The 13,807-nt window shown below is 33.7% G+C and overlaps 1 protein-coding gene across 1 annotated transcript in view; it reads right to left on the bottom strand.

Annotated features, from left to right (window-relative positions):
• Positions 1 to 13,807, bottom strand: part of LOC140365974 (cadherin-22) — a 256,099-nt gene that overhangs the window by 84,648 nt on the left and 157,644 nt on the right. The window contains exon 8 of the mRNA XM_072452603.1: positions 7,547 to 7,683. Coding sequence (XP_072308704.1) covers positions 7,547 to 7,683 — 137 coding nt within the window. The remainder of the gene's footprint in view (positions 1 to 7,546; positions 7,684 to 13,807) is intronic.

Raw genomic sequence — 13,807 nt, 5'->3', positions numbered from 1 at the left:
CGTACTGACTATAATAATGAACGTACTGACTATAATAATGAATGTACTGACTCTAATAATGAACGTACTGACTATAATAATGAATGTACTGACTATAATAATGAACGTACTGACTATAATAATGAATGTACTGACTATAATAATGAACGTACTGACTATAATAATGAATGTACTGACTATAATAATGAACGTACTGACTATAATAATGAATGTACTGACTATAATAATGAATGTACTGACTATAATAATGAACGTACTGACTATAATAATGAATGTACTGACTATAATAATGAACGTACTGACTATAATAATGAACGTACTGACTATAATAATGAATGTACTGACTATAATAATGAACGTACTGACTATAATAATGAATGTACTGACTATAATAATGAACGTACTGACTATAATAATGAACGTACTGACTATAATAATGAATGTACTGACTATAATAATGAACGTACTGACTATAATAATGAATGTACTGACTATAATAATGAACGTACTGACTATAATAATGAATGTACTGACTATAATAATGAATGTACTGACTATAATAATGAATGTACTGACTATAATAATGAATGTACTGACTATAATAATGAACGTACTGACTATAATAATGAACGTACTGACTATAATAATGAATGTACTGACTATAATAATGAACGTACTGACTATAATAATGAATGTACTGACTATAATAATGAAAGTACTGACTATAATAATGATCGTACTGACTATAATAATGAATGTACTGACTATAATAATGAAAGTACTGACTATAATAATGATCGTACTGACTATAATAATGAATGTACTGACTATAATAATGAATGTACTGACTATAATAATGAACGTACTGACTATAATAATGAACGTACTGACTATAATAATGAATGTACTGACTATAATAAAGAACGTACTGACTATAATAATGAATGTACTGACTATAATAATGAACGTACTGACTATAATAATGAAAGTACTGACTATAATAATGATCGTACTGACTATAATAATGAATGTACTGACTATAATAATGAAAGTACTGACTATAATAATGATCGTACTGACTATAATAATGAATGTACTGACTATAATAATGAATGTACTGACTATAATAATGAACGTACTGACTATAATAAAGAACGTACTGACTATAATAATGAATGTACTGACTATAATAATGAACGTACTGACTATAATAATGAATGTACTGACTATAATAATGAATGTACTGACTATAATAATGAATGTACTGACTATAATAATGAATGTACTGACTATAATAATGAATGTACTGACTATAATAATGAACGTACTGACTATAATAATGAACGTACTGACTATAATAATGAATGTACTGACTATAATAATGAACGTACTGACTATAATAATGAATGTACTGACTATAATAATGAAAGTACTGACTATAATAATGATCGTACTGACTATAATAATGAATGTACTGACTATAATAATGAAAGTACTGACTATAATAATGATCGTACTGACTATAATAATGAATGTACTGACTATAATAATGCATGTACTGACTATAATAATGAACGTACTGACTATAATAATGAATGTATTGACTCTAATAATGAACGTACTGACTATAATAATGAACGTACTGACTATAATAATGAATGTACTGACTATAATAATGAACGTACTGACTATAATAATAAATGTATTGACTCTAATAATGAACGTACTGACTATAATAATGAACGTACTGACTATAATAATGAATGTACTGACTATAATAATGAACGTACTGACTATAATAATGAACGTACTGACTATAATAATGAATGTATTGACTCTAATAATGAATGTACTGACTCTAATAATGAATGTACTGACTATAATAATGAATGTACTGACTATAATAATGAACGTACTGACTATAATAATGAATGTACTGACTATAATAATGAATGTACTGACTATAATAATGAATGTACTGACTATAATAATGAATGTACTGACTATAATAATGAATGTACTGACTATAATAATGATCGTACTGACTATAATAATGAACGTACTGACTATAATAATGAACGTACTGACTATAATAATGAACGTACTGACTATAATAATGAACGTACTGACTATAATAATGAATGTACTGACTATAATAATGCACATACTGACTATAATAATGAATGTATTGACTCTAATAATGAACGTACTGACTATAATAATGAATGTACTGACTATAATAATGAATGTACTGACTATAATAATGAATGTACTGACTATAATAATGATCGTACTGACTATAATAATGAACGTACTGACTATAATAATGAACGTACTGACTATAATAATGAACGTACTGACTATAATAATGAACGTACTGACTATAATAATGAATGTACTGACTATAATAATGCACATACTGACTATAATAATGAATGTATTGACTCTAATAATGAACGTACTGACTATAATAATGAACGTACTGACTATAATAATGAATGTACTGACTATAATAATGAACGTACTGACTATAATAATGAACGTACTGACTATAATAATGAATGTACTGACTATAATAATGAAAGTACTGACTATAATAATGATCGTACTGACTATAATAATGAATGTACTGACTATAATAATGAAAGTACTGACTATAATAATGATCGTACTGACTATAATAATGAATGTACTGACTATAATAATGAATGTACTGACTATAATAATGAACGTACTGACTATAATAATGAATGTACTGACTATAATAATGAACGTACTGACTATAATAATGAACGTACTGACTATAATAATGAATGTATTGACTCTAATAATGAACGTACTGACTATAATAATGAACGTACTGACTATAATAATGAACGTACTGACTATAATAATGAATGTACTGACTATAATAATGCACATACTGACTATAATAATGAATGTACTGACTATAATAATGAATGTACTGACTATAATAATGAATGTATTGACTCTAATAATGAACGTACTGACTATAATAATGAACGTACTGACTATAATAATGAACGTACTGACTATAATAATGAATGTACTGACTATAATAATGCACATACTGACTATAATAATGAATGTATTGACTCTAATAATGAACGTACTGACTATAATAATGAACGTACTGACTATAATAATGAATGTACTGACTATAATAATGAACGTACTGACTATAATAATGAACGTACTGACTATAATAATGAATGTACTGACTATAATAATGAACGTACTGACTATAATAATGAACGTACTGACTATAATAATGAATGTACTGACTATAATAATGCACATACTGACTATAATAATGAATGTATTGACTCTAATAATGAACGTACTGACTATAATAATGAACGTACTGACTATAATAATGAATGTACTGACTATAATAATGAACGTACTGACTATAATAATGAACGTACTGACTATAATAATGAATGTACTGACTATAATAATGAACGTACTGACTATAATAATAAATGTATTGACTCTAATAATGAACGTACTGACTATAATAATGAACGTACTGACTATAATAATGAATGTACTGACTATAATAATGAACGTACTGACTATAATAATGAACGTACTGACTATAATAATGAATGTATTGACTCTAATAATGAATGTACTGACTCTAATAATGAATGTACTGACTATAATAATGAATGTACTGACTATAATAATGAACGTACTGACTATAATAAAGAACGTACTGACTATAATAATGAATGTACTGACTATAATAATGAATGTACTGACTATAATAATGAATGTACTGACTATAATAATGAATGTACTGACTATAATAATGAATGTACTGACTATAATAATGAATGTACTGACTATAATAATGAATGTACTGACTATAATAATGATCGTACTGACTATAATAATGAACGTACTGACTATAATAATGAACGTACTGACTATAATAATGAACGTACTGACTATAATAATGAACGTACTGACTATAATAATGCACATACTGACTATAATAATGAATGTATTGACTCTAATAATGAACGTACTGACTATAATAATGAACGTACTGACTATAATAATGAATGTACTGACTATAATAATGAACGTACTGACTATAATAATGAACGTACTGACTATAATAATGCACATACTGACTATAATAATGAATGTATTGACTCTAATAATGAATGTACTGACTATAATAATGAACGTACTGACTATAATAATGAATGTACTGACTATAATAATGAATGTACTGACTATAATAATGAACGTACTGACTATAATAATGAACGTACTGACTATAATAATGAATGTACTGACTATAATAATGAACGTACTGACTATAATAATGAATGTACTGACTATAATAATGAACGTACTGACTATAATAATGAATGTACTGACTATAATAATGAACGTACTGACTATAATAATGAACGTACTGACTATAATAATGAATGTACTGACTATAATAATGAACGTACTGACTATAATAATGAATGTACTGACTATAATAATGAACGTACTGACTATAATAATGAATGTACTGACTATAATAATGAACGTACTGACTATAATAATGAATGTACTGACTATAATAATGAACGTACTGACTATAATAATGAACGTACTGACTATAATAATGAATGTACTGACTATAATAATGAACGTACTGACTATAATAATGAATGTACTGACTATAATAATGAACGTACTGACTATAATAATGAATGTACTGACTATAATAATGAAAGTACTGACTATAATAATGAACGTACTGACTATAATAATGAATGTACTGACTATAATAATGAACGTACTGACTATAATAATGAATGTACTGACTATAATAATGATCGTACTGACTATAATAATGATCGTACTGACTATAATAATGAATGTACTGACTATAATAATGAATGTACTGACTATAATAATGAACGTACTGACTATAATAATGAATGTACTGACTATAATAATGAAAGTACTGACTATAATAATGAACGTACTGACTATAATAATGAATGTACTGACTATAATAATGAATGTACTGACTATAATAATGAATGTACTCGCTAAGACAGTGTATCGCACTTTTCAGAGAAGCATATGGATAACTGATAAACATATTACATGCTTTGAGTGGATATAATACTACACATAAATCAAATATCAAAAACTGCCAATGTTTTTCAATGTTTTTTTTTTGTTTTTTTCTTTTTAGTTTGGAATGAAAACGCTCCAGAGAAGTATGTTTCTTCCTCCCCCAACGTGACTTCCGTAATAATTAATCAAATTACTTTTGAAATATAGTAATAAGAGATTACTTTAGAATGTGTAATCAGTATTTAGTGATCAGATTAATCTTACAAAGTGATTGGCAGTTGCCCGGAATGTTCTTCAGTATGGCATTCGTACAGCATTCAATTATTAAAGGTGTTTTTATTGCTATATCCTGTAAACATGCATTCTGACTGGTAATTTGGCCCGGTGTTGCCACCTGCTTGTCTCTGCAACATTCCATAAACAGTATGACATCTTACGGAGACAAGTGGCCGACCCTTCACCAGAAAACATTACTTTGTCCTCCTTAAACAGTGTGAATTGCCATTATGTCCAATTATTCATACCGTAACAATAAGTAACAGGCATTTGACACCGCCTCATTTTCCCCTCGCATTCTTGTAGCTGCGGTTCATCCCCGGGCACGGATTCAGAGAGCTGCTGTCACTTGTCCAACAGTATTACAATGGTTCAAAGGTCAGTAATGGACTGGGGGAATAATTAAGGATCGCGCCATTTAGCCGGGGAGTTTAACAACGTCCTTAGCTGCGGCGACCTCTCTCGCCTTGATGAGCGCAACCAAGACGAATACAACAACAGAAAAATAAGCTCCGTCGGTTTAAGGATTTGCCACCCACCTTTTTTTCAATATTACTTCTCACTCACTTCACAAACAATTCTGGATGGAAGCGTTGATGACCGGCCGTTTAGTCAGGATGCTACGCTTTCCGAGGCTTTATCTGGCAGGCGCAGGCGTGTGTTTAAGTCCGATACGGGAAAAGGGGTAGGGCCGCTTGAAGTGCGCAATTAACATGAAAATACTCCTATGACATAACGGCCAGCACAAAGGGGCACGCGCACAAAAGAGACCAAATTGCTGTGGGAATTTCAGCTTTAAAAAGAAAGTCAATTTGTTCTGAACGCCGTGTTGAGCTTCGGCGGCGCGGATTCTTGAAGCAATCATCGGCAAACGAGGCTGGAAGTGCAACACGGAGACTGTTTGGACGGTTTATTGTTTTTTCCCATTTTCGGTCGCTATTCGTGGCAACGTTATCTTTCAAACTTCAAATGCTGTGCCGAGATTCTTTCCTCATTCTCCCATTTACTTCTAATGGTATTGTAATAACTATGGCTCCAACGTGTGTTTTTTTTACATTCTTCATTTTCTCTGCAATGAGTGTGGGGGAGAAAAAGAATAATGAAAAATCCTCCTCCTTCAGTTTCACTCGTGTGCCAGCTTCGAGATCAGGCAAAAATGAAGAATGTATTAGCTGCTGGGGAACTGAAAATGGAAAGGATGGGCAAGTTGTCCTTTATGGCTTATTAGCTAACCAAAGACACTGTAGATACTGAAATATATGTCAAAACAACAAAAAAAGTACATAGAAATGAGGTTAAAGTGCATTGGAGTGAATCCGCCATGCTAGTGTTAATGTTAGTGCTTCTTAGTGCAAATAGCAACAACCATAACAGTTGCATTATGGAAAACATTTTAAAAATAGCTGTAGTTTTGGTATAAAATAAAATAGAATGGTATAAATTACATTGGTAAAAATGTATATATGTGTGGATAAACCTAAATATAAACTCCACAGGGACAAAACACCTGTAATTGATAACATGCTAGATACATATTTAACACTTTATAATAATATAAATATATATCATTAAGTGTATATATTGTAAATATGTATATATAATAATAACAAAGACTTAATTCATGGGGAACAAATAGTTTATTAAGAAAGATTCAGGCTTAGTAACTATTTAACCTGCACTCTAACGCCTTATTTAAAATCCTAACTTTGAGCAAAGATAACATTTTGTTAAGAAAAACGGAAATATTATTTGTCAATTAAGTTTTTGTTTAAGTAATTCATTTAAATTCTTCATTTATGTTACAAGGAATGTATAAAATGATAATCTTTGCTCGAAATAAATTATTAAAACATAAAAAAAAGACAATAGAAAATGACACTCACACAAAAACAACAACATTGCGCTGAAAAACATAGAAAAGGCTTGCATCTTTACAAACCTGACTCGGTCGTAGCCTGAATAGGACCTACTTGTGCTCGTTTCCTTGGAAATATGGTTGTTTTGGCAAAAATATTCCACACTATGACATAAACTCTCCAGAAGTTTGGTTTTAACTTTCTACATTGCCACTTTTTTTGTTCATTTACAAACCTCTGCACTTCTTTCACAAATGAATTGAAAACCATGTATTACTTTTCATCATCATTACCTGCTTCCACGGCCTTGACGGTGATGTTATGCCAGCCCGCGGTCTCCCGGTCCAGGATCTTGCCCAGCGTGAGGGCCCCCGTGTCCGGATCTATGTGAAAGATCATCTCCTGGTCTGTGGTCCGATCAATAGAAAACCTGTGGAGAACAAAGGAGTGTTTAGGTCATGACACACAAGAATAATTCATGATGTGGTAATGACACTGGCAAAAATCAATCCGTTTATTAAGTTGCTATTAAATGTTTCTAATGTTTTCCCATTTCTATTAAATGTGTATGTATTTTTTGATTCTATGTATTTATTTATTTTAATTGTGTCTTGAAATTTAAAAAAAAGTCTGATTCTACATGATGGGAAATTAGCATAATAATCTATTAAAAGCATGTGTAATAGTTACTTAGTAGTTCAGATTGATGAAGGCCTGTTTATAAGAGATTTTTTTTACAAATTTGACCGAAATGAAGCTACAGTGAGAACATTATCAATACAAAAATATATTTGTTTTAATTAAAAACAAACATTGTATATGTTTCTTGTGTCATTTTGGAGCAATCCGTGTTCTGTTTGACTCATAAAACATTTTCTCTGCACATAGAGTGTTTTAGAGTGACAGTTCAGAAAATGACTATTCGATGACTAAATTAGTTGACAATTCTTCAAACAATCTATTAGTTGTGATTAGGGATGTGTACCGCTACGACGGACCGGATCTGGACTTGTAAAAACGTTTCGGTTCAGGTCCAAAAAAACCGAAACCCCGGTGATTCGGTTCTGGACTCATTAAAAATCTACCACTCACATTCTATATCCTTTACGTTCTAGAATCTAAACCATCTTAAACCTTCCATAGATCGCGAAATTCGCGCTGGAAAAGACATAAACACTGACATCGCAGTCAATGGCCCGGAGCATCAGCGACGCACGCGTCTTCCCGCGGCAGAAGTTGAAGCCGGAGCAATGAGTTTGAAGACGCGAGAGACAGAACCTTCGGGAAGATCGCTGGCTTAATTGAAGCGTTTGAAGCCGCTCCGTGAGTTAGTTTAACGCTTGTTAAAGGAGCGGGTTGTGCTTTGGTTTGGGTGTAAATATTGTAACTTCTCGCTCAGTAATGCTGGTTTAGTGCTCACAAGTTGTCACTTTATGTCTTGAACAGAGTTGGTTACTGTTGGCCGTAACCATGGTGATGGAACAGGAACATCAGAAACTACCTCGTCTCCTGAGCCCGCTCTTAGCTCCGCCCAGAGACCGCGCACGCGCACTAGAGACTAGGGTCGCTACAATATGAATAAAATAACTGTTATGTTGTGATGTAGCATTTATTTAGGTGGGTTAATGTGCCAGATACATATTTATACATCTAAGTCAATACTAAGTCAAAGTAATATTGTTTAATTGCTGGATTCATTAATTGGAGCTTATATTTTGTAATAGTATTTTGTATTATACAGTTGTTAAATATGGGCTGGTGTTTAATGTTGTTAATATGATGTATTGTGTGTAGTGTAAAATATTTTCATATTCATCTTCTCATCATTCTATTTTTGATACTGCTAAGTTGATTGATTTATAGTGGTTCTAGTTTTTGAAGGTTTTTACATGACTTTGATGCCAATGGATCTGCAAAATTAAAGAGTGGAAATGTATCTAAAGTCATTAAACTTCAGGTGTGGGAACAGCCCAGTCAAACCAGTAATACACTTGACAAACACAGTATCAGCTGAAACAGCTGCCCCAATACCAATACTCAACTTGCTCTTGTTCGGGAGTTGTTCCTCTAGTAAAAGAGTAAAACACATGATTGAGTCTTAGCTCGTAGCTTGTGATTTGTAAGTTGTAACTTCTGTTAAAAACAGTGAATAAACCAGACAAGTTGAGTTTATTTCAATCTGCAGTTAAGCCTTGAGTTTGATAGTCGTCCTTGTTCATGTGTCTTCAACTTAATTAGCTATTAAGTAGCTTGTGTTATGCTGTTATAACATTATGCAAAAATGGCATGAGTTCAGGTCCGGACTCATTAGGTCCGGACCTGAACCTAAACCTAAACCTCTGGATTTGAATCCGGACTTGAACCTGAACGTGGGTTTAGGTATGTATCCCTAGTTGTGATTAATCAATTACCATTTATTGTGTGTAATATTTATGTGTAAATGTATGTGTAAATATTACATCAGTGTTGACAAAAAAGTAATTTTCCATTCTTTAGTGAATAAATGTAATATAAAGATGCATTATGTCACTTTTCTGATGTTGTGTCTGGATTGTTCCTGAGTATGGCAGTAAAGCTCCATGGAGACGAGCAGGAGACGCCACCAGGCCAAGTTACAGGTCAGCTCTGTGGAGAGGCGCCTCTGCTTGAGAATGCATGTATGCAACTCTTTATTTATTTAATTTTTGCAACTAAACGTGTGTAATTAGATACAGTAAAGATGGACAATCCAATGCTATTACACTGCGGAACATTCCAGGCAAAACAATAACATCTAACAATAACAAGCGTACCCCTCACAAGAAAAGTGACATTGTGCTTCTATAACACAACAATAGCTGAAGAAGAGAAGATGAAAGGCTTTCATATTCATTTCTGTCACTGTTGCATATCACATATGAGACATGACAAATTTGCACCGTTGCCATAGCAAATAACAAAGAATATATGAAAATGACTCTTACATGGTGCTTATTATGAACAGGTGTCAGTTTCCTGTGACATTATGCAACATTCTGAGGACCTCTCCCAATTCAAATGATATACTATGTTGTTTTGAAGTGTTAATCGCTATGGCAACGGTCCTACATTCTCATGATTCCTGAACCCATGGATAAACAGGAAGCTGACACTCATGAATTGTGATTTTATTCATACAAAGTAGACAGTAATTATGGACAGCTTCAGCGAGGAATCCTCTTTGTGTCTCTGCATATTACTGACTTTAACACCGAGTCGTCTGTAATCCAATCTTAATGTCAAAAGCATGTGTTTGAATTTGACACTAATAGCTGTTGACTCCACAGTCTGTCACGTACGATTGTGTGTTTATCCTCCCAAAACCCACTAATGCCTTTTCCTATTCTTTTAGTTACATGTTGCTGTCAAAACAACACAGAAATGTAGTGAAAGCTTAATTTTGATTCCCTTTGTTCTAGTATCTCATAGCACAAAGCAAAGCCCCAATGAAATGTATATTTAGTAGGTTTTAATAAGGAGGAGCCATGATACTGTACGTCTATCGTCTTCAGTAGTCGACCACAGATCTCCAGGGACAGTCCCGTGTCGTGGATAAAGCACGCTCAAGTAGTGGAGACGACATAGGATTTAAGTCTTTCCATGTATTTCTCTGGCTGTGGTTAAAAGAGAGCCGAGGCTAAGCTTATATTCCACAGAGACGACACTGCGGCCTTATGTCTGCGCCGCTTTTGTTCACTTGTCTGCACGAAGCCCAAGGGAGGACTGTCTTTATAAAGTGCAATGTCTAGCTGCATTTTGTACTTGGATAGATAGATATACAGATAGATAGATAGAGTTAGCTTTCATTCATCAATTAGTTTTTATAGCTTGAAGTTACCAGGGAGCCTTATTTCAGGATAGATTATTTGCCTAAGCTTGTCCTTTAAAGTGATAGTGAAAGTGAATCAACAGTACACTGTGTAACTTTTCTGTCACCGCCACTTCATGGAGATAATACTGCTTTCGCTGAAATATTCCACAGTATGGCATACTTTTTTTCTTTTCATTACTAAAAAATAGCTTGAAAGAAATGCATTAGCCATTCACCATCCCATTGGGCCTCAAAACCCCCGCCATGGACACAGTGGATGGGTATCTTTGGAACGGAAATGGATGACTCAAACCGCTCTGAGGATTAAGGACTGGACTAATATCATAGCAGACATACGCACGAAGGAAAAAACAACCTCAGGACTCAACTTCAAAATAGACGGATAACAAACGGACAAAATGGGACGATTATTCAGAACTTAATAAACTCAAATTCCTCTTTTTATTTTATTTTTCTCCCCTTCATTTTCAGATGCCACTCCCTTATTCTCTACTTTTACCCCTTTACTTGCCTTATGTTCTACCTTATGTTCTACCTGGTCCAGCTCGTTCTTTGGTGTGTGTTTTTTGTGTTTGTTTTTCTCTTTCTTTTGTTGTTGTTTTTTTTTAATCTATGTTCCAATAAAAACTGAAAATAGGCATACATTCATACTGCGAGTAGGCTCATGTCTGAACAGATCTGTGCTTGTACAAACATGCCAGTAAAGTCAGCAGTACTTAGGTATTTTTGCATTTGTACACAGTAGGGGCGGTACGAGGACTTGTCAGCGTGGCGGTCATCAAGTTTCCACACGTGCGGCGAGATATATGCTGATAGTTTCACCACGTGTCCAGGATCTAATGTTAAATATATAAGGGAAAGTGAGACAAAAGCACGTAACGGAACACGCTTCTGGTAATAAGACTTCTCCTCTTCGGGATAAACCGCCGACCTCCCCGCACTCGGCACTTGGTGGGAAAAGAAGGATGAAGATGTGCCTGTTTGTAAAGAGCTCTAGTCTCCATGGAAATAGATGCGTTTAATGCCATATTGTGAAACATTCAGGTCAGTGTAACAACAGCTCCATAGTAGGGATGTCAAGATTATTGGGTTAATCGATAATTGTGATTATTCAGGTGACAATTTAGTCGTAAGAACCAAAATTAATAAATCATTTTAGAAGCAAATTGAAATATTTGTTGTTCAATATACAGCCCAAAAATTGTTTATTGTCACATTTAACTTTATTTTGTATTGCCAAGAGTTCAGTTTTGTAAAGCTGAACACAAACTTGAGGAATAGTATGTCTTGGGCCATGAGGATGAAAGAAAATGAAATATTTTTTCTGTAGTTTGGTCACAATCTCAATAATTGTGATGTTTGTTCTCACAATTATCGTACACTAAAATTTGATTTATCGACATTCTACTCCATAGAGACAAGTATAAACCTTTGACATATAAAACTATACAGAATCTGAAACCATTCATTTTAGTTTTGTGCAAATGTTGCACAGTAAAATGTTACAAGTACAAGACTACACAAGTAAATACAATAAAATGTAGTCACAATTTTACAAATCATACATTGCAACCAAAATATCCATTTCAGCCTTCTCTCAAATGGTATTGTTCCTGGACATGTTTAAAATGTGCACTGTGAACCAAAACTGCATGATCGCAACACTGGTCAGAAAAATGAGGGAAAAAAAGAATAAATACGTTTGAAAAATGTGCTGAGGACACATTTTTCTATTTACATCGAGAACAGACTTAATATAAAACTCAGATACACACAGGCAATTCTAAACCCAAACATATTTTGTAACATATTTTAATCCCGGCCAATGTGGATGGATGAAATCAAATAAAAAGAGATAAAATTTCTACAGATACATTTGCACTATTCAGTCCCTATATTTGTTTGGATTCAATTTAAACCCTATATTGACATGTGCATCAATATAAACACGTAATCATTATTTATTGTTACATTCTGGGGTTTTGCAAGTGTCATTCTCTTTTTCCCTGGAACACCATATTGTGAATTGGGATTTTACAGTCCCTTAACAATTTTCCGCAGATAAATGCCGGAGCGGAGTTGCTTCCCAATTTAATTTCCTATTTTAAACACAACGCAATTGCCAGGGGTGGGTAGTACTCAGTTATATTTATGCTGTGGTGGAAGGTTGTGATAAAGTAGAAAAGTAAAAGTACTGTACTGAACTTAAAGTTAAAAAAGTTAACTACATTTGAGAGCAGGTATCTGTACTACATTTCGTCTTTTTGTTGCTTTGAAGCTTCAATACATCGTTGTGGCAGTAATTGTTTTGAAATGCTAAAAAACTCTCTCAGCAACGAGCATTAGGCCAACATTAGGCGGCGGGTACGGCGCGGAGCACGGGGAGTGCGTATGGGGGAGTATGGCGCACCGCGGCCCGTGCGCGGCCCGTGCGGACGGTGCGTTGTGATCACGGCGCGCAGCGGCCCGTGCGAGAGAGCTCCCGCCCCGCTCCCCGCGCTGGCCACGGTGCGCCGTGGACCATGTGGATTGAGTAAACAAACATGCGCGACAGGTGACATTATTTGGAGAGTTCATAACTTCTAAATTTAAACATACCAAAGGATGTTCAGGGATGTTTACTAAAGGTGAGCAGGGTCTATGAAGCTACTATCGTTTTATCAACGCGTTAACATTTTATGTGAAGCCAGTCTTTCGTCTTTTG

Source organism: Eucyclogobius newberryi, unplaced genomic scaffold (assembly GCF_026437365.1).
Source record: "Eucyclogobius newberryi isolate DKJ021-1_F unplaced genomic scaffold, fEucNew1.0.hap1 SCAF_19, whole genome shotgun sequence".
In the NCBI taxonomy this organism is placed as follows: domain Eukaryota; kingdom Metazoa; phylum Chordata; class Actinopteri; order Gobiiformes; family Gobiidae; genus Eucyclogobius; species Eucyclogobius newberryi.
Note: the sequence above shows the minus strand (reverse complement) of the source record. Positions and strands in the feature narration are given on the sequence as shown.